General features: G+C 47.0%; 1 protein-coding gene across 1 annotated transcript; it reads left to right on the top strand.

The window, feature by feature from the left end:
* Window positions 1-469: 469 nt before the first annotated feature.
* LOC116478627 (cytochrome P450 4F2) lies at window positions 470-18,621 on the top strand. The gene is made up of 13 exons (XM_032170006.2): window positions 470-518; window positions 935-1,133; window positions 2,871-3,015; window positions 5,929-5,982; window positions 6,074-6,201; window positions 8,076-8,197; window positions 8,823-9,093; window positions 9,953-10,019; window positions 10,208-10,337; window positions 16,735-16,868; window positions 16,964-17,028; window positions 17,210-17,292; window positions 17,701-18,621. Exons 2-13 carry the CDS (start codon window positions 936-938, stop codon window positions 17,864-17,866), a joined length of 1,563 nt encoding a protein of 520 aa, XP_032025897.1. The 5' UTR covers window positions 470-518; window position 935; the 3' UTR covers window positions 17,867-18,621.
* Window positions 18,622-19,109: the final 488 nt, after the last annotated feature.

The raw sequence follows: 19,109 nt of genomic DNA, 5'->3' as shown, positions 1-19,109 counted from the left end.
CCCACATATCTGGGACAGAGATGGAACATTATTTCTGGGCGTGTCTATCTAATCTATTCATCCTATCTATCTAATTTCTCTATCTATATATATATCTGCCTACCCATCCATCCATCAATCCATCTTAGCTGTACGTTCATCCATTCCATCTGTTTATCCTATTATCTATGTATCTATCTATCATCTGTTAATAGCTATCTATCCATCTGTCTAATGTATCCATTATCTATGTCTACTTTACCTATCTACCCAATCTATCCATCCTGTCTACTCTATCTATCTATGTATCTACCCATCCATCTGGACCCTGAGCTGATTCCTCTGCACCCAGCTGGCCTGACTCCAGGTGTTGGTTGGCTGCCCAGGCTCGGGAGACACATCCAGGCTGCAGGGATTGGTTGGCCCAGCCCAACCCAGCCAGCCCTCCTACAGCCTTTCCTATATCAAGTGCCAGGGTCAAAGGCCTCCCAGCAGACGGGGAGAGGAGGTTGTGTGGGACAGACTGCTCCTGACAGAAGGTGCCAGGATGGGGGTGGCAGGCCTGGGGGGGTCCTGGCCTGGGATGGAGAGGGGAACTGCCCAAGGCCCAAGCAGCTCCCGGGTGCTGGCCTGGGGGTTGGGTGGTTTCCCGGTAACTGAAACCAAGCCCCTGGCAACCTCCCAGTGATTCAGGCTGGGCCTTTCTGGACTTTAATCAGTCTCTCTCTCTCTCTCTTTCCCATTCTAAGTGCTTACTAGGGAACTGGAGGCCACTTGGCTGCTGGTTTTGGCTGGGCCTTTCTGGACTTTACCTCTCAACCCCTTTTTACCCATCCCTGAGCCCTCCCTGCTCTACCTCCAGCACTGCCCGTCCCTGCCTCTCCACTGTCCCTGGAGCTCCCTGGGCCCTTCCCTGGGCCTCAGGATCTCACCGTCCATCCCGTCTGCCCTGCAGGATGTTCCAGCTGAGCCTGTCCTGGCTGGGCCTCGGGCCAGGGGCAGCATCCCCATGGCTGCTCCTCCTGCTGGTAGGGGCCTCCTGGCTCCTGGCCCGTGTCCTGGCCTGGACCTACACCTTCTATGACAACTGCCACCGCCTGCGGTGTTTCCCACAACCCCCGAGACGGAACTGGTTTTGGGGACACCAGGGCATGGTGAGTGTCAGCGGGACGGGTCTAGGTCTCAAAGTGGATGGACTTCCTGAGGGGTATGAGGCTCAGGGAGTGGGGGTGAAGGGGTGGGCTGGGATCTGGAGTGGCAGAGAAGCAGGGGAGGAATCTTACTCATTCCTCTGCTTATTCACTCATTTCTGTGCTGTGCCAACCCAAGCCCTTCTCACCTCGTTGTCCTCCCACTCCTGGCCTGTGTTGAATCCTTTTCCTGCCTGTCTTCCCACCTCTGCGGGGCTCCTGGGCAGAGGGTTGGTGGCACAGAGAGGCGAGTCCCTGGCATTCCCACATTCTCCATTGCTGGACTCGAGGCCTCCTGTGCCCACTGTACAGGGTCCTCTCCTTGCTGGACTATTTCCTGTTATGAGGGTACAGCTGGGCTAGAGGAGAGGCATGGGCCATCTCCCACTTCCACCACACCTGAAGGCACCTTCCTCTTATCTTCCTCTTCTTCTTATCTCCCTCTTATCAGTGAGACCTGTTGCCAAACCCAGATAAAAGTTGGCCACTCACTTCACCTTTCAGAAGCTTTCCTTGGCCTTTCTCCTCCCCGAGACTTTGCCGTCTGACTTAGACCTGCTCTGCTCTTTAGGGGATGTGGTCTTAGTCTGCTCATTTGCAAATGGCAGGATTGATGGATGTGTCCACAGGTGAAGTGGAAGGGTGCACAGGATGCACTAGCACAGAGCCTGGTGCAGAAGCTGCTCCTAGGTGGGAGCCATTGTCCTGATGGACAGTTAGAGTCACCTCTGCTCCACTAGTGGCTGCTGAAAAGGGAGGGTCTCCCATGTGCAGAACCTTCTCCATGGGAGGAACTGGAGCCTCTGTGGATCAGCCAGGACATGAAGGCTTGTGGGGACCAGCCTTAGGGACATGTCCTGAGGTGATACTGCTCCCCACAAATCTCCCCTGTGAGGACCTCCCCATATGGCTGCCTCTGGTCTGAAATGACTCCCAGAACAAGAAAATCTTTCCTCTCAAGATAACTGGGCCTCTGTGAGCGGACAGTGTGTCTTCTCCCTCTGCCCTGGATGCACCCTTGGGACTTGGAGATGGACCCAAGAGAGATAGAGTAGGAGGAATGTGGATAGATAGATAGATAGATAGATAGATAGATAGATAGATAGATAGCTAATAGGATAGATAGATGCACAGATAGGATGGATGGATGGATGGATGGATGGACAGGCACGTAGGTAGATAGATAATTGGATAGGTGGATGCATGGACACATGGATGCACAGATAGCATGGATGGATGGATGGATGGATGGATGGATGGATGGATGGATGGGTAGGTAGATAGACAGATAATAGGATAGATGGATGCATGGACACATGGATGCACAGATAGGATGGATGGATGGATGGATGATGGATGGATGGGTAGATAGAGTAGATAGGATGGATAGATTATGTAGATAGATAGAGTAGATATATATGATGGATAGATTAGACAGATGGGTAGATGGCTATTAATAGATGATAAGCAGACAGATAATAGGATGAATATATGGATGGATGAAAGTACAGATAAAATGGATTGATGGATAGATGGGTAGGCAGATAGATATATAGATAGAAAAATTAGATAGATAGGATGAATAGATTAGACACACCCAGAAATAATGTTTGACCAACTACCTGGGCATCCCTTAGCCCAGCCAAGTGGACACCTAGAATTAACCATCACAGAAAGTAACGACCCCTGCCTTGCTTGCAGGTCAACCCCACAGAGGAGGGCATGAGAGTTGTGACTCAGCTGGTGGCCACCTACCCTCAGGGCTTTAAGGTCTGGATGGGCCCCATCTCGCCCATCCTCAGTTTGTGCCACCCCGACATCATCCGGTCTGTCATCAATGCCTCAGGTACCATCTGGAACACCTGGTGGTGGGTGCTGCAGGACATTTGAGGCCTGCACTTCCTCTATCCCCAAGCTCCTGTGTGGGCCTTGCAGTACTCTGGCCTCTCCTTTCCTTCTCTCTCAGCTATCTTCATCTTTCTTTCATGTGTTCATCAATTCCCATCTCAGTGTCTCCTCTCTCCATTGCCATCTACCCCCTGTTCTGGTGTTCTGGGCTGCCCTGGAGCCCTAAGAGACCTCAACCCAAGGCCCTATCCTGGAGGAAACCCCAACTTTAAGGAGATAGACCTGGATAGAGATATCCCCAACTTCATGGGATCAGGAAAGGGCCAGAGGGAGATGGATCACAGCCCAGGGAAGAACAAGGTCTCTGCTGGGGCAGGCTGGAAGGCTTCCTAGAGGAGGAGTTACTGGAGCTGTGTCTGGAACAATGAGTAGGAATGTTTGAAAGGAGAGTGCAGGGTGATGCAATTGGACACCGTTAGTATTCAAGGCCCCTTGCCAGGCCTAGCATCACCTTGCCTGTCCCAAAGCCTAGAACAATGAGGAGGACTTGTGGCTTGTGGGGGATCTGGGCTGCTATTGCCATGATGTCCGCCTCTGGTGGATCAATTCCTTTTACCCCATCCTATAGCTTGTCTGCCCTAAGTTCATTGCTCTCCTGCTGCAGGTCCCGGGGATCTCCAAGAGGAGACTCCACCCCAGCTTCGGACCCCTTCCTTGACCCCTGTGCTTCCTATCATTGGACAGGACAGGCTGAGCAGGGGGAATGGGCAGCATCCTACAGAGACCATGGCTCTGAACTCAAAATGCTGAGTGACTCTGGGCTGGTTCCCAGCTGTCTCTGGTTATTGAAGTCTCTTCCAGTTGTGAGTAGTGGAAACCCAACCTGGTGTGGTCTAAGCAAAGAAAGAGAGTCTATTGACTTTAAAGTTCAGGGAGGGTGGCCTTCAAGCATGGCTGGATCCAGGTCTCACACAATGTAACTGGGAGTCTGTCTTTCTCTCTTGGCGTCAGCTTTCTCCACGTCGCTTTTCCTTTCAAGGTGACCTTTTCCTCATGACGTCAACGATGAGTCCCAGAAGCTCAGTTCTCATGGGAAAGCCCACCTTTCCCCTAGAGTTCCCAGAAATGGCCCATGATTTACTTCTCCTGGCCTGGATCACAGGACCAGTTTTTCACCCAATCCCTGTGTCTCTGATTGCCCAGTCTTGGCAGGCCTGGGTCTTCCAGAGCTACTGTTTTGGGGGCACAAAGAAGTTTGTTGGTTGAGGATTCAGGCCATGGGTGCAGAGAGACCTAGTCTTAGGTCTCAGGCTTGCCATGGTCTGGGACTGTGGGCAAGTGACTTTATTGTTCAGAGCCTCAGGCTCTTCATCTGGAAAATGGGATGAATGAGAGCCCAGGGAACATGGTGTGTGGATCCACATGGGGAAAGGCCTTTTCCGTCTGTGTAACTGAAGGACTGGAGAGTCCTGCATGGAAGATGTGAGGAGGCAGGGGGTGCTCAGCACTGAGAGGGAGATGAGATGCTGCTTGAAATTCTCAGGGAGAGGGCTTCGACCTCTTCCCTGCAGATCCTTCTCTCTCACAGCCTAGGAGAGCACGAATTGGGTCCTGTGTGTTTTTCTCCAGATTCACAGCTTGGAGGAAGGTCTTCTATACACACAAAGCCTGGCGTGCACCTTTGGGGATATGTGCTGCTGGTGGGTGGGGCCCTGACAGGCAGTCATCCACATCTTCCTCCCCACCTGCATCAAGCCTGTGCTCTTTGCTCCAGGTAGACATTGCACTGGCCAAGCTTTGCCCACAGCTGGGGTCTCTGTCCTGCCTCCAGCTGATCACGTGACCCCGGTGCAGACAGGAGGGGCTGTGGTGGAGATGCCACGGCCTCCATCGCCCCTGGACTTCCACCTGTCTGACCTCTGTTCCTGTTTGCTCATGTCTGGGGTGTGTCTCTATGATGGCTGTTATATGGCCAGGTCTGCCTTGTATATTTACACCTGGGTCCTGGTTACACCTGAAATATGTTCTACCTGGTTACATCTGGTATATAATTCCAACTGGGGTCATGTAGAGCTGGTCATGTGTGGGGCTTATCTGTGGCCAAGGACATTTGGGGCATGTGAGGGCCTGTTTGATTCTTGTCTCAGGTGCTGTTTGACATTGCCATTTTCTCCTGCTGGCCCAAACATCTGGGCGTTGTGTGAGGTCTGGGACCCGGGGTCCCTATGTGAACTGTCTGAAACATTATTTGAGTCTTGTCTGAGGCATGTGTTATAGTATGTTTGGGTCATACCTGAGGAACAGTCTGGGTCACATGTGGGCTATGTCTGGGACATTAAAGGTACCATATTTATATTCAACCCAGAGCTTGTATGTGGAACACACTTTTAAGATCATGTTAGACCATCTCATGTGCATGTTAGAGCATACTGTCTCATGTTAGGAATTGTCATGTATTTTGTGGCCATGTCAGGACATGTGAACACATGTCAGGGTCATGTCTCTTGTCCAGGTCCATGTCAGAAGATGCCATATCAGAAGATGTCAGAGAATGCTGGGACAGACTGGGTGTCCTAGGTCCTCGTGAAGGCATTCCGTAGAGTGCTGAGCTGTGTTCAGGGTTTGCAGAACATGTTGGATCATGTAGGAGGCATGTCAAGGCATGCTGGAGCCCTGACATAGCTCCTACATGCCATGTTAGGCAGTGTCATTGCTGTACTGTGCTGCCGTAGCCTGGTCTGGTCTTCTCTCCCCTCTCCATCCTCCCTTCTTCCTCTGCCCTTGGCCCTCTTCCTGCTATGTGGGGCTCAGAGTGGGAGAAGTGCAAACCTCTTACTGGGAGCCTCCCCCCACCCCCAAAGTCCCTCCTTCACCTGCCTCCACGGCCCCTGATTGTCCTCATTTATGTCAGCTGCCATTGCACCAAAGGCCAAGATCTTCTACAGCTTCCTGAAGCCCTGGCTGGGTGAGTATCTGCAGGTGAACAGGGTTTGGAACAACCTGGGGGACCAGGGGAGGGAGACGCCCTCGCCCATGGCCCTTGGCTGCCCTGCTAGGGGATGGGCTCCTGCTGAGTGCTGGTGACAAGTGGAGCCGCCATCGTCGGATGCTGACACCTGCCTTCCATTTCAACATCCTGAAGCCCTATATGAAGATTTTCAATGACAGTGTGAACATCATGCATGTGAGTTATTTGAAGCCAAGGTCGCAGCTGCAGCCTTGGGGTGAAAGGACCACAGACAGATCTGATCTGGAAGTTTGGCTCTGCTGGGTGCCATTGGGCCATTGCCCTTTCTCGCTGAGCCTTGGTTTCCTCATCTGTAAAATGGGGATAATAATCCTTACTTAAAAGATGGTCAAAGTGATGTAATGGAGTCATGTCTCTGGTGCATAGCAGGTGCCCAGAAGGTGTCTGTTTCTATGTTTCCATCACTGAAGCCCTGTAAACGCAAGAGGGTCATGACAACAATTGCATAGTAGCTGTTGCTGATAAGAAACCACCTGAAAACTCATTGGTTTAAACCAATAAATGTTTATGATTGCTAATAAGTCTGTGGGACAGTTGGCGGGTTCTTCTGTATGTGGAAGGGATCACTCATGGTACATGAGCAGCTGGGGGTCAGGTAGGCAGCCTTGCAGGTGTTGACTGAATTCTGTCACATGTTTGGGTTTTGGCTGGGACATGTTTGGGTTCTCTCACGTGTCTAGGTTTGGCCTCAGCTGGGACCCCTGGATGTTCTTCCCTATGATTGTCTCCTTCCAGAAGGCACCCCATGGTTCACAATGCAGGCAGGGTTCCAAGGAGTAAGACACGGCTTAGCTTCATTAGTTATTAACTCATCATTTTCACCACATTGTATTTTGACATTGAAAGCCAAAAGTCCAACACAGAATCAAAGGCAGGGGGATAAAATAGGCTCTGTCTATTAATGGGAGTTGCTGAAAAATCACATTGCAAAGGGTGTGGATATGGCAGGAAGGGAAGAATTGTGGCAAAGCTTTTGCAAAGTATCTAGGATTTTTTTTTAACTTGCAAATTGATAAGTTAGCTTGTTACTGTTTCATAAATTCTTCCAGAAGGACAAGAGACTCCTGGGTCAGAGACAAAGGATAGTTTACTACTCATGACACAGACGGCAGCCTGTGTTTCTTGTTAGATTGCCTTTTTTTCCTCCAAGCTTCCCAAATCCCATGGGCTGACACAGGTGGGCTTCTATAAATGCGTGCTGACATCATATATTGCATTACAGAAAAGGAGCCTTAAGCTTAGGGCATCTGCTTTTATAGCAAGCAAAAGCAACATGTCTAGGGAGAGTCTTTACCTTATCCCTCAAAGTTACTCTTCGCAAACACAACTCTGAGAAATTTTCCATGTTAAGAACATCAGTGTCTTGCATTCATGACATGCCCAGAAAGAATGCTCAGGACTCAATGAAGGACTACCTCCCCCAAAACAGGGATATTTTTGAAATCAATTTATAACAATGCAGATGGGGAAATCCAACATTTATTAAGCACGTACCATACGCCAGAAACAATGCCATGTGCCCATTCCATGATAAGAGTATGTATTGTCTAATTTGATTTGAACAACTCTGCAAAGGAGAGATTATGTATTTCTGCCCCATGGTAGATGATGAAACTGCAGGTCTGAGAGATTAGGGAACTAACCCAAGTTCACTCAGCTAATAAGTGAGCATGGCGAGGTGGAGCAGAGTTTCCAATGTGAATTATATGGCTCCAAAGCACATCATCTTAACTGTTCCTGAAGATTTGACAGGCAGGATATAGGGGAGGGTAATAAGTTGACTAATGGCACACAGAGCACAGGGGACAGAGTTGGAACTTGAACCTAGGTCTCCTAACTCCCAATCTTGGGTCTTCATCTCTTAATAGTAACAGCTTTTGTTTGCATCATAACCTGGTCCTCCCTGGGGAGGGGTCCCTGGGGAGAAGATGAAGAGGCTTATTCTGGGGAGCCCATCTTGGCAGTTGGGGTTGGAGAGGTGCTCAAGGGAGCAAGGAGCCTTCCCCAGCTCTGTCCCCTTCTCTGGCTAGGCCAAGTGGCAGCTCCTGGCCTCAGAGGGTAGTGCCTGTTTGGATATGTTTGAGCATATCAGCCTCATGACCTTGGACAGTCTGCAGAAATGCGTCTTCAGCTTTGACAGCCATTGCCAGGAGTAAGTTCTTGCCAAGGATCTGGGATCTTGGGCTGTGGACCCAAATTGGGTAGGTGGGGGAGGGAGGACTGAGCAGGGAAATCAGACAAACCTTCCTAGACGAGTTTTGTTATACCTGATCATTGAAGGACTGGTATGAACTTTATCTTGAGGTTTCCAGGGAGCCATTGAAGGGGTTTGAACTGGTGGGTGTTGTCAGAGCTGAGCTCTGTAAGGGACTGACTGTAATGTAGCACTAAATGGAGTTAACACTGATGCAAAGAGGCTAGGGTGGAAGCTAGACCATGGACCAGTTGCAGGAGGATAAAGTCTGAGCTTTGTGGGCAGTTTCAAGGAGAAGGGTCAGGGCTATACACTGGGAAGGAAAGAGAGAATAGGAGAATAATGTGCCAGCTATGCTCTGGGTGCCTAGCAGCATGGAGGCATCTCACAGAGATGGGATGCAGGGAGAGAAGAGAGCTTGGAGAATCAATCTCATGCTTATCCCCACCCTGTATCTAAGGGGCCATCTGTTCCTGGATACTCTGTTTACTGATAGGAGGTAGATCCTGGCTGCTGTTGGGAGGTGATCCTGTGGCTTAAGGTATATTAAATCGTTGCCTCCCTTTCTGCCCTTATCCTTCAGGAAGCCCAGTGAATATATTGCCGCCATCTTGGAGCTCAGTGCCCTTGTATCAAAAAGACACCATGAGATCCTCCTGCATATTGACTTCCTGTATTATCTCACCCCTGATGGGCAGCGTTTCCGCAGGGCCTGCCGCCTGGTGCACGACTTCACAGATGCCGTCATCCAGGAGCGGCGCCGCACCCTCCCTAGCCAGGGTGTTGATGACTTCCTCCAAGCCAAGGCCAAATCCAAGACTTTGGACTTCATTGATGTGCTCCTGCTGAGCAAGGTGGGCCTCTCTAAGATATGAATTCAAGAAGCAGAAGGGAGCTTCATGTGAAATGTCAGATGAAAGAATTTGAACTTGATCCAGAGGGCACTAGGGAGTTGTCTATGTGTATGTCTATTGTGACAGATGCATTAAACCTCTGGATCAGAGCAGCGCATGTCTTGCTCACAGCAATACTATCAGCCAGAGTGGGATTGTGGCACTGGCTCTTCATCCTCAAGTCAAATTTCTCCAAGGGCAACGTTTTCACTTGTATGTGCAGCAGAGTTTGCACCCTAAGAGAGGGGCCCTACATTATGAGTCTTGGCACATTTTCTATTTCTTCCCAAGAAAGAGAATGAGAGAGAGAGACAGAGAGAGAGAGAGAGAGACTGAGTGAGAATGCTAGCTTTGTGAGAGAGGGTGTGCTTTGTTCTGGAGCATAAACAAATCCTCTTCAGTGAGATGCCATAGTCCGTAGGCTTACAACCCAAATGTCTCCATGGGGATAAGATTCTCTAGATTTATCACCCTAGAATGTGGGCAAATATCTCTGAAGCAATACTTAATCTCTAATTTCCAAGGGAAATTGCCATTTAATTCTCCTGTAACTCAGGTTGCCAGTAACTTTTTCTCAGAAACTTTTCATTAAAATGTTCATGGGTCATTGAGTCTTCCCAATAGGAAGCCAGAGAGGAAGGCCATGAGGTGGGGGCTCTGGCCATGGTGACCAAGAGCGGTCTAGGAGTGCAAGATGGACTTGGATTTCTGGAAAAAGGATGAATCTTCAGAGATTGTCTCAGATTAGACTCAAGAGCCCTTAGAACTAGTGTGACTTTTTATGGGGGTGGGGGTTGGGGGGTTATTGCCTTCTCTCCAGGATGAAGACGGGAAGAAGTTATCTGATAAGGACATAAGAGCAGAAGCTGACACCTTTATGTTTGAGGGTGAGGGCCCCAGTATGGGGCTAGAGAGGGGACCGGGATCTCTCCCTTCCAGGCACAGGGTGGGTGGACCCCCACAACCTTCCCATCCCCCTTCCCCCATCCTCCCTGAGGCCCTCAATGCATGGGTGCTGTCTACCTTCGAGTGCTGAAGCAGCCCAGAGACCCAAGCCTGCCTTGCTGCCCCCCAGGCCATGACACCACGGCCAGTGGTCTCTCCTGGGTCCTGTATCACCTTGCAAAGCACCCGGAATACCAGGAGCGCTGCCGGCAGGAGGTGCAAGAGCTTCTGAAGGACCGTGAGCCTAAAGAGATTGAATGGTGAGTGCAGGTGCTGGTGGCCTCTTCCTGAGACCCTCTCATTGGCTCTGCTCCCCAGGTGGGGAGGGGAGGAAAAGCAGCTTTTGTTGATTCTGCCACTATTGCTTAGTGAGAATAGGAGCAGAGGACCACAGGCAGGACTTAATACCCAGCCCGACTGTCTGGGGAAAGGTTACAGGCCCTTAGGACAGAAACACCTGGGCTTCTGAGAGAATTGGTGATGATATGTGAGGACAGATAACGCCACTTAGCACATGTTCAGTAAATGAACTTCCCCTCCACTCTCTTCCTTTTCTCCCAGAAATATCGTTTTTTTTGAACACCTTCACTTCTTGAATGTTTACTCTTCTGTTCCCTAATTCCTACTCTCCAGTCCAGTCCAGGGATTTACAAGGGAGACTTGGGGGTAAAATTCATCCATTCTTGTCCAGAACACTTGCACCATTCATCCATCCCGTCCTCAGTCAGCAAACACTCCCGCACTGCATTCCCACCCCCACATCTGTGCACAGCATCTTTCTGTGCTCTGGAGACCTGGGAAGGAACCAACCCAGGGATCTGTTTTCCAGGTTCTCCCAGCCTGGTGGGGGAACTGTCCCTGGGCAGGACAGTCCCAGCCCACGTGGGCAGGGATGGGGTTTACAGTAAGAGAAGCAGGCCTAGGGCGGTATAGAAAGTGTCTCAGTTGAGAGCCTAAATAATGATCAGTAGGTAATTGGGTACAGTTGGGGAGCAGTGCTGTAGGTCAAGAAGACTGCCTGGGGTCTTCAGGGGAGGAAGAGAGAGAGGAGAGAGAGGGAGAGAGAGAGAGAGGGAGAGAGAGAGAGAGAGCAGAGTCAGGACAGAAAGGAGGAGAAGGGGAGAGAGAGGGAGAGACTGAGTTGTGGTGAGATGATAAAACTGGAGATGGTAGCAGGGGCTGGCTGTGGAAGCCTTGGAGAAAATGTTAATGGCTTCAGTTTTAGCCCAAGGGCAATAGGGAGCCATGGGAAGTGTTTGAGCAGGGGAGGGACAGGTCACATCTGGGTACCAGGAAGATCTTTCTAGGGCTAGTGTGGAGGGCGTACTGGAGAGGACCAGCTGTAGAATGAGGGCTGAGACCAGAGCCAGGCCAGGGGCTGGAGGAAGGAGAGGAAGCATTGGAGTGGGCGAGTGTCTTGGATTCAGTGTCCTCTCGTCCACACCTTTGCCCAGCACAGCAGTCCAGTGAGGAGGAGAAACATTTTTCTGCTTTTAAAACCAATAATTTTTCTGCATTTTTGACAAACAATTTTTATTGCTGCATAAATAGATGCACATAGATTTGAAATACACGTGATAATCTAATACATTCATATAAGTGGTAAAGATCAAATCAGTGTACTTGGGATATTTGTCGCCTGAAATATTTGTCTTTTCTTTATGCTAGAAGCATAACTAACATAAGCTAACTATTTAGGAATGTACAGTACATATCGTAAACTATAGTGAACCCACTGATCTATCAAGTGCTAGGTTTTATTTCTTGTATCAAACCTCTTATTTATGCCCGTTAATCAACTTCTCCTCACCCCTCCCTCCCTTCTACCAATCTACTTTCTATTTTCACGAGATCCACTTTTTCAGCTCCCACATGTGAGTGAGAACATGAGATATTTGTCTTTCTGTTTTTGGCTTATTTACTTACCACAGTGACCTCCAGTTCCATCCATGTTGCCGCAAATGACAAAATTCGAGTCTTTTCACTCATAGGTGGGAATTGAACAATGAGAACTCATGGACACAGGAAGGGGAACATCATACTCCGGGGACTGTTGTGGGGTGGGGGGAGGGGGGAGGGACAGCATTAGGAGATATACCTAATGCTAAATGACGAGTTAATGGGTGCAGGAAATCAACATGGCACATGGATACATATGTAACAAACCTGCACATTGTGCACATGTACCCTAAAACCTAAAGTATAATTAAAAAAAAAAAAATTCGAGTCTTTTTAATGGTGCATAGTATTCCATTGTGTATACATGCCACAATTCCTTCCTTCCTTCCTTCCTCCCTTCCTCCTTCTCTCCCTCTCTCTCTCTTCTTTCCTTTCTTTCTTTCTTTCTCTCTTTCTTTCTTTCTTTCTCTCTTTCTTTCTTTCTCTTTCTTTCTCTTTCTCTCTCTCTTTTCCTTCTTTCCTTCCTTCCTTCTCCTTCCTTCTTTCCTTCCTTCCTTCCTTCTCTCTCTTTCTTTCTTTTCTTTCTTTTTCTTTCTTTCTCTTTCTTTCTTTCTCTTTCTCTCTCTCTTTCTCTTTCTTTCCTTCCTTCCTTCCTTCCTTCCTTCCTTCCTTCCTTCTCTCTCTCTCTCTCTCTTTCTTTCTTTCTTTCTTTCTTTCAACAGAGTCTTGTTCTGTCGCCCAGGCTGGAGTGCAGTGGCACGATCTCGGCTCACTGCAACCTCTGCCTCCCGGGTTCAAGCTATTCTTCTGCCTCGGCCTCCCAAGTAGCTGGGACTACAGGTGCACACCACCATACCTGGCTAATTTTTGTATTTTTAATAGGGCTGGGGTTTCACCATATTGGCCAGGCTGGTCTCGAACTCCTGACCTCATGATCTGCCTGCCTCGGCCTCCCAAAGTGCTGGGATTACAGGCATGAGCCACTGCACCCGGCCGCTACATTTTCTTTATCCATTCAGTTGATGGGCACTTAGGTTGATTCCATATTTTGGCTGTTGTGAATAGTGCTGCAATAAATACGGAAGTATAGATATCTCTTCCACAGATTTATTTTCTTTCTTTGGGATAGAAATTTCTTCTCTTTCTTTTCAGTAGTGGAATTTCTGGGTTATATGTTAGTTCTAGTTTTAGTTTCTTCAGGAACCTCTGTGCTGTTCTCTGCAGTGGCTGCACTAATTTATATTCCCACCAACAGTGTGTGAGAGTTCCCCTTTCTCCATATCCTCACCAGCATCTATCGTTGCCTGTCTTTTTGATAAAAGCCATTTTAACTGGGATGAGATGATACCTCACTGTGGTTTTGATTTGCATTTCTCTGATGATTAGTGACATTGAGCATTTTTCCATCTACCTGTTGGCCATTTGTATGTCTTATTTTAAGAAATGTCTATTCAGATCTTTTGACCATTTTTAAATAAGATGATTTGAGTTCTTTTTCCCCTATTGAGTTGTTTGAGCTCCTTATATAATATATTCTGGTTATTAATTGCTTATCAGATAGGTAATTTGTGAATATTTTCTGCTATTCTGTGAGTTGATTCTTCACTTTGTTGACTGTTTCCTTTGCTGTGCAGAAGCTTTTTACCTTGATGTAATCTCATTTGTCTATTGCCTGTGCTTTTGAGGTCTTACACAGAAAATCTTTGCCCGGACCCACGTCCTGGAGTATAAAACGCAGATTTCAAGCAAAATTATGGATGTGGTTAAAAGAAAGGGTCCAAAAAATTTTATGATAAAAATGAGCTTCCTTATTAAGCTCCACCTTAGCAGTGACTATGGTCAACAGTTTTCTGTGCATTCTTCCAGAAAATGGCTATCCCAATGCCCACATTTATATGAATTCATGCTGTGATTTGTATTTATATGAACACATACTGTGCTTTTCTTTGTAAATAAAACTATACAAAATAGACGCAGTTCTGGACATCATCTCTGAGATCTTCCATTTTTCTTAAAATATGAGCTTTCAAAAATGAGTTTGTTTTTAAATTGTTCTTTCATTGATAAATTTTAATTATATATATTAGAGGTACAATGTGATGTTATGATGTATGTATACAACCTGAAATTATTAAATCAAGGTAATGAACAAATCCATCACTTCATGTATTTATCATTTTTATGTTGAAAACATTTGAAATTTACTCTCTTAGCAATTTCAATTAATACATTGTTCACTAAATCACCATGGTGTGCAGTAGATCTCAAACACTATTCCTCTTGTCTAACCGAAGCTTCTATCCTTTGACCAACATCTCATCCTTCTCTATCCCTCCCTCAGCCCTGGCCTCTGGTAACCATCATTCTGCTTCTATTTCTTTTCTTTTCTTTTCTTTTTTTTTTTTTGAGATGGAATCTCACTCTGTCACCCAGGCTGAGGTGCAGTGGCACAATCTCAACTCACTGTGACCTCTGCCTCCCAGGTTCAAGCGATTCTCCTGCCTCAGCCTCCTGAGTACCTGGGATTATAGGCTCCCGCCACCACGCCTGGCTAATTTTTTTGTATTTTTATTAGAGACGGGGTTTCACCATATTGGCTAGGCTGGTCTTGAACTCCTGACCTTGTGATCTGCTGCCCTTGGCCTCCCAAAGTGCTGGGATTACAGGCGTGAGCCACTGCACCCGGCCTCCACTCCTATTTCTATGAGCTTGACTATTTTAGGCCCCAAGATAAGTAAGATCATGTGTGTTTGTGTTTCTGAGCCTGGCTTACTTCACTTAGTATAAGTTCCTCCAGGTTCTTTCATGCTGTGGCAAATAAGATAAGTTTTCTTTCTTTTTTTTTTTTTTAAGGCTGAATGGTATTCCATTGTATATACACACCACATGGAAAATGAGCATTAAATTACAAAACCAATGATAAGAACAGATTCTTCTTGCACCAAATGAGATATTACAGATAAGACTAGCCTTTTCCTTGACAATCCTGCCTCCCCACCTAATGCTTTCTCATTCTCCAAAGGTGTCTCCAGAGCCATAGATTTGTTATCTATCTATCTATCTATCTATCTATCTATCTATCTATCTATCTATCTATCTATCCATCCATCATCTATCTATGTATCTATATACCTACTATCTATATATCATCTGTGTATCTCTGTTTCTATCATCTATGTATGTATCTATTCTCTCTCTATATCTGTTATCTATTATCTATCATCTATCAATCTATCATCTGTCTCTGAATCATTAATTTCATAAATGTATATTCATATACTTTTTGCCCTTTTTATGTGCACATATGTATGTATTTGTAACTTTTTTTCACTTGACAGTGTGTCTTAATGCTATTTTTTTCTGAGTGCTAAATATTTTATTCCTTATTTATTCAGCTCATTCCTGTGTTGAATGCACATAAACATTTTCAGTTATAGTAGATATTCCCAGTTTGCCTTCCAGAGTGTCTGTACTGATTTACCTTCCAGCCTGCAGAATGTGATGAGATTAGTGACCCCTATTTCCTCCTTTTGTGTAGCTGTATAGTATTCCATTGTGTGGCTGTTTATCTAAACATCTTCCCATCAATGTGTATGTGACTTGTTTCCAACCTTTTGCTAAAAGTGGACATGAGGCAGTCAGCATGTGTGCACAGTGACCATTCCTTGCATGTATAAGCATCTCTGCAGGACAAATTCCCTGAAGTGCAATTGCTGAATCAAAGAACATTTGCATTGTACAATTTTGATTATCATTGCAAATCCTTTCCTGTTAGCTGAGTTTGGTGGCACAAGTTTTCCCATAACTTTACCAATACTACTAATGTATTATTAAATTTTAAAATCTATGCCAATCTTCATATTTCTTCTTTTGATGGACATTGTTTTAAATGAGAGCGAGGTTGAACATCTCTTGCACGTGTTGATGTTTGTTTCTTTTTATGGAAGTGGTTCCTTTATTTTTTTGTTCTTTTTCTTTGGATTCTTTAAAAATATTTACTTTTAAGAATGTGTATTAAAATTGGTATTTTGTTTTTGAGACAGAGTCTCTGTCGCCCAGGCTGGAGTGCAGTGGTGTGATCTCAGCTCACTGCAACCTCCACCTCCCAGGTTCAAGCCATTCTCCTGCCTCAGCCTCCCGACTAGCTGGGACTACAGGTGCCCGCCACCATAACCCGCTAAGTTTTTGTATTTTTAGTAGAGACGGGGTTTCACCGTGTTAGCTAGGATGGTCTCGATCTCCTGATGTTGTGATCCACCCACCTTAGCCTCCCAAAGTGCTGGGATTACAGGCGTGAGCCACTGCCCTGGCCAAAATTGATTTTTTTTTTCTGTCTTGGGTTGCAAAATATTGCCTTTTAACTTTTGGAGGGTACTTTTGATTACTATCCTTTATCTGCAAAAACTACCATCTTGAGCATATTCAACTTCTGTGAAGTTAAATTGGTCCACTTTTTTCTTTCACAACTGGAAATTCCATCAGTTTCCCAGGATTTTGGTTTGGGCAGGGGCTGTCTTAATCAAATGTGAAGTTTTCACTTATTCTCATGTCTTTTCCTGAGCTCTCCCTCCTGTTCCATGGGTCTGTTTTCTCGTTTTTGCCACAGTGCCACACTATTTTTATTCTTGCGACTTTGTAACAATTCTTTTTAAAAGTTTATTTTATTACAGGGAGAAAAGGTCTCACTTGCAAACAGAGAAGCTGGAGAGTTGTGTCTTTGCTCCCTTGACAAGGATTGGGGCTGGGGTGTTTCCTTAGGGACGACCTGGCCCAGCTGCCCTTCCTGACCATGTGCATTAAGGAGAGCCTGCGGCTGCATCCCCCAGTCCCGGTCATCTCCCGCCGTGTCACCCAGGACATTGTGCTCCCCGATGGCCGGGTCATCCCCAAAGGTGCTTACAGCCTCACGGGGATGAGCCTCCTGGGTAGGAAGAGGGGCCCCTCAGTGAAGGAGGCCTTCTCCTCACTGCTCCCTTCTCTCCCACAGGCATTATCTGCCTCATCAGTGTTTTCGGAACCCATCACAACCCAGCTGTGTGGCCGGACCCTGAGGTGCGGTGCCCCCCTCCCTCCCTCTGTTTTTGTCCATTCCAAGGCTCCTAGAGGAGGGAGCAGGGTTTTGATCAGGAGAATCCAACATCACCTCCCTCAAAGACACACACAACTGTCTGTCTCTCCAAGGCTGGCAGACTGGGAGACCCCACCCAACAACCCTTCTTGGTCTCACCTCCAGGTCTACGACCCCTTTCGCTTTGACCCAGAGAACATCAAGGAGAGGTCACCTCTGGCTTTTATTCCCTTCTCAGCAGGGCCCAGGTAAGGGCGGCCTGTGTCTGAGGCGGGGACGGGTTGATGGGTGCAGGGGTCTGGGCATGACAGTGGGGAAAAGGGGGACATTGTAGATGGTCCGAGTTCCAGCTCTCCTTCCCTCACCTCCTCTGGAGTTTATGGGAAAAGGTCCATAGAGTATGGTTGGGTTGGTCTTAGAAGGGTCTGTGGTGTGCTCAGAGCCCCCTCCTACCCCACCTTGGTCTAGGCTGGGGGTTGGAGCTGGGCTAGGCTTGCAGGATATGCAAGCCTGCATGGGGATCCAGGCACGGATACCCCCTTCTCTATTCCTCAAACTGCTTAGGTGGAGTTGGGTGTCCCAGGCCAGGTTCCCAGCTTGATGAGGCCAGGATGGGGTTCTTGGTTGCAGTCAGAGTTCCCACCTCCCTCCCCTAGGAACTGCATCGGGCAGACATTCGCGATGGCTGAGATGAAGGTGGTCCTGGCGCTCACGCTGCTGCGCTTCCGCGTCCTGCCGGACCACACCGAGCCCCGCAGGAAGCCGGAGCTGGTCCTGCGCGCAGAGGGCGGACTTTGGCTACGGGTGGAGCCCCTGAGCTGAGTTCTGCAGAGACCCACTCTGACCCCACTAAAATGACCCCTGATTCATCAAAAGTGAAGCCTACAATTACCCTAAGACCCTATTCCACAGTCCTGTATTCCATCCTAGATATCTACTCAAAATAATTGAGACAGGTGTTCAAACAAAAAGATGCTTGGGCATGAATGTTCATGGCAGCCCTATTCACAGTAGCCAAACGATGAAAACAACCCCAAGGTATATATTACCAGACGAAAGGATAAACAAAATGTGGTCCATCCATACAATGGAATATTACACAGCCATAAAAAGGAATGAAGCAGTGATCCCTACTACACTGTGGATGAACCTTGAATACATGATACTGAATGAAAGACGTCAGAAGCAAAAGGTCACATAGTGTACGGTCCTTTTATATGAAATTTCCAGAACAGGCCAATCTGAAGAGATGCATAGCGGATTGGTGGCTTTCAGCAGCTGTGGGGAGGTGGGACTGAGGAGCGACTGCTAATCAGGATGGGGTTTCCTGACTGCTAATCAGGATGGTGAAAATGTTCCGGACCTAGATAGTGACGAAGGTAGCACGACACTGTGAGTGCCCTAAATGCTATTGAATTGGACACTTTGAAATGGTGAATTTTGTGGTATGTGAATTCTACCTCAATCAAAAAAATTTGCTATTTTATCTCACATACATTTTTTTTTGTCCCGGTTGTTCATATAATAATATGCTGTGAGCATCTTTCCATGACATTAAATCATCTTAGGAAACATTATTTTGTGTTCTTCAAAATGTGTGTGTTAAGTGTTCAAATCAGTCTTAATTTTAAAAAAGACATCATGTTAGAAAATAAAAGTGTTTTGTCTCACTTTGTAAGAATTAGCTTCATACACATTGACTATTAGCAACAAATTGAGTTATTCTTCATCAAGTAACTTTTGGGGTAGAGATCTCATTTTCACAGCAATAGATGCACAAATATTCATGTAAGATACAGGTGTGGTTAGACACCTTTCATAGAACAGTTATGGTCTGGACTGAATGTTTTGGTCGTATTAACAGAAGTAGATCACTGAGAAGGGAGAAGGTGACTTTTCAGCTCCTCCAGGTAAATGCTGATTTCATCCTCACATCGATCTTACAGATTGTAGATGAACTCACTTGCTCAAGGTCACTGAGTGAAGGGTGGAGTCGAGAGTGAATCTGAGCAGTTTGGCATCAGAGGTCATGCCTTATCGTATCAAGGACATGATTTTCAAAGCG

The sequence above is a fragment of the Hylobates moloch genome, unplaced genomic scaffold (genome assembly GCF_009828535.3).
Source record: "Hylobates moloch isolate HMO894 unplaced genomic scaffold, HMol_V3 SCAFFOLD_12, whole genome shotgun sequence".
Lineage (NCBI taxonomy): Eukaryota > Metazoa > Chordata > Mammalia > Primates > Hylobatidae > Hylobates > Hylobates moloch.
Note: the sequence above shows the minus strand (reverse complement) of the source record. Positions and strands in the feature narration are given on the sequence as shown.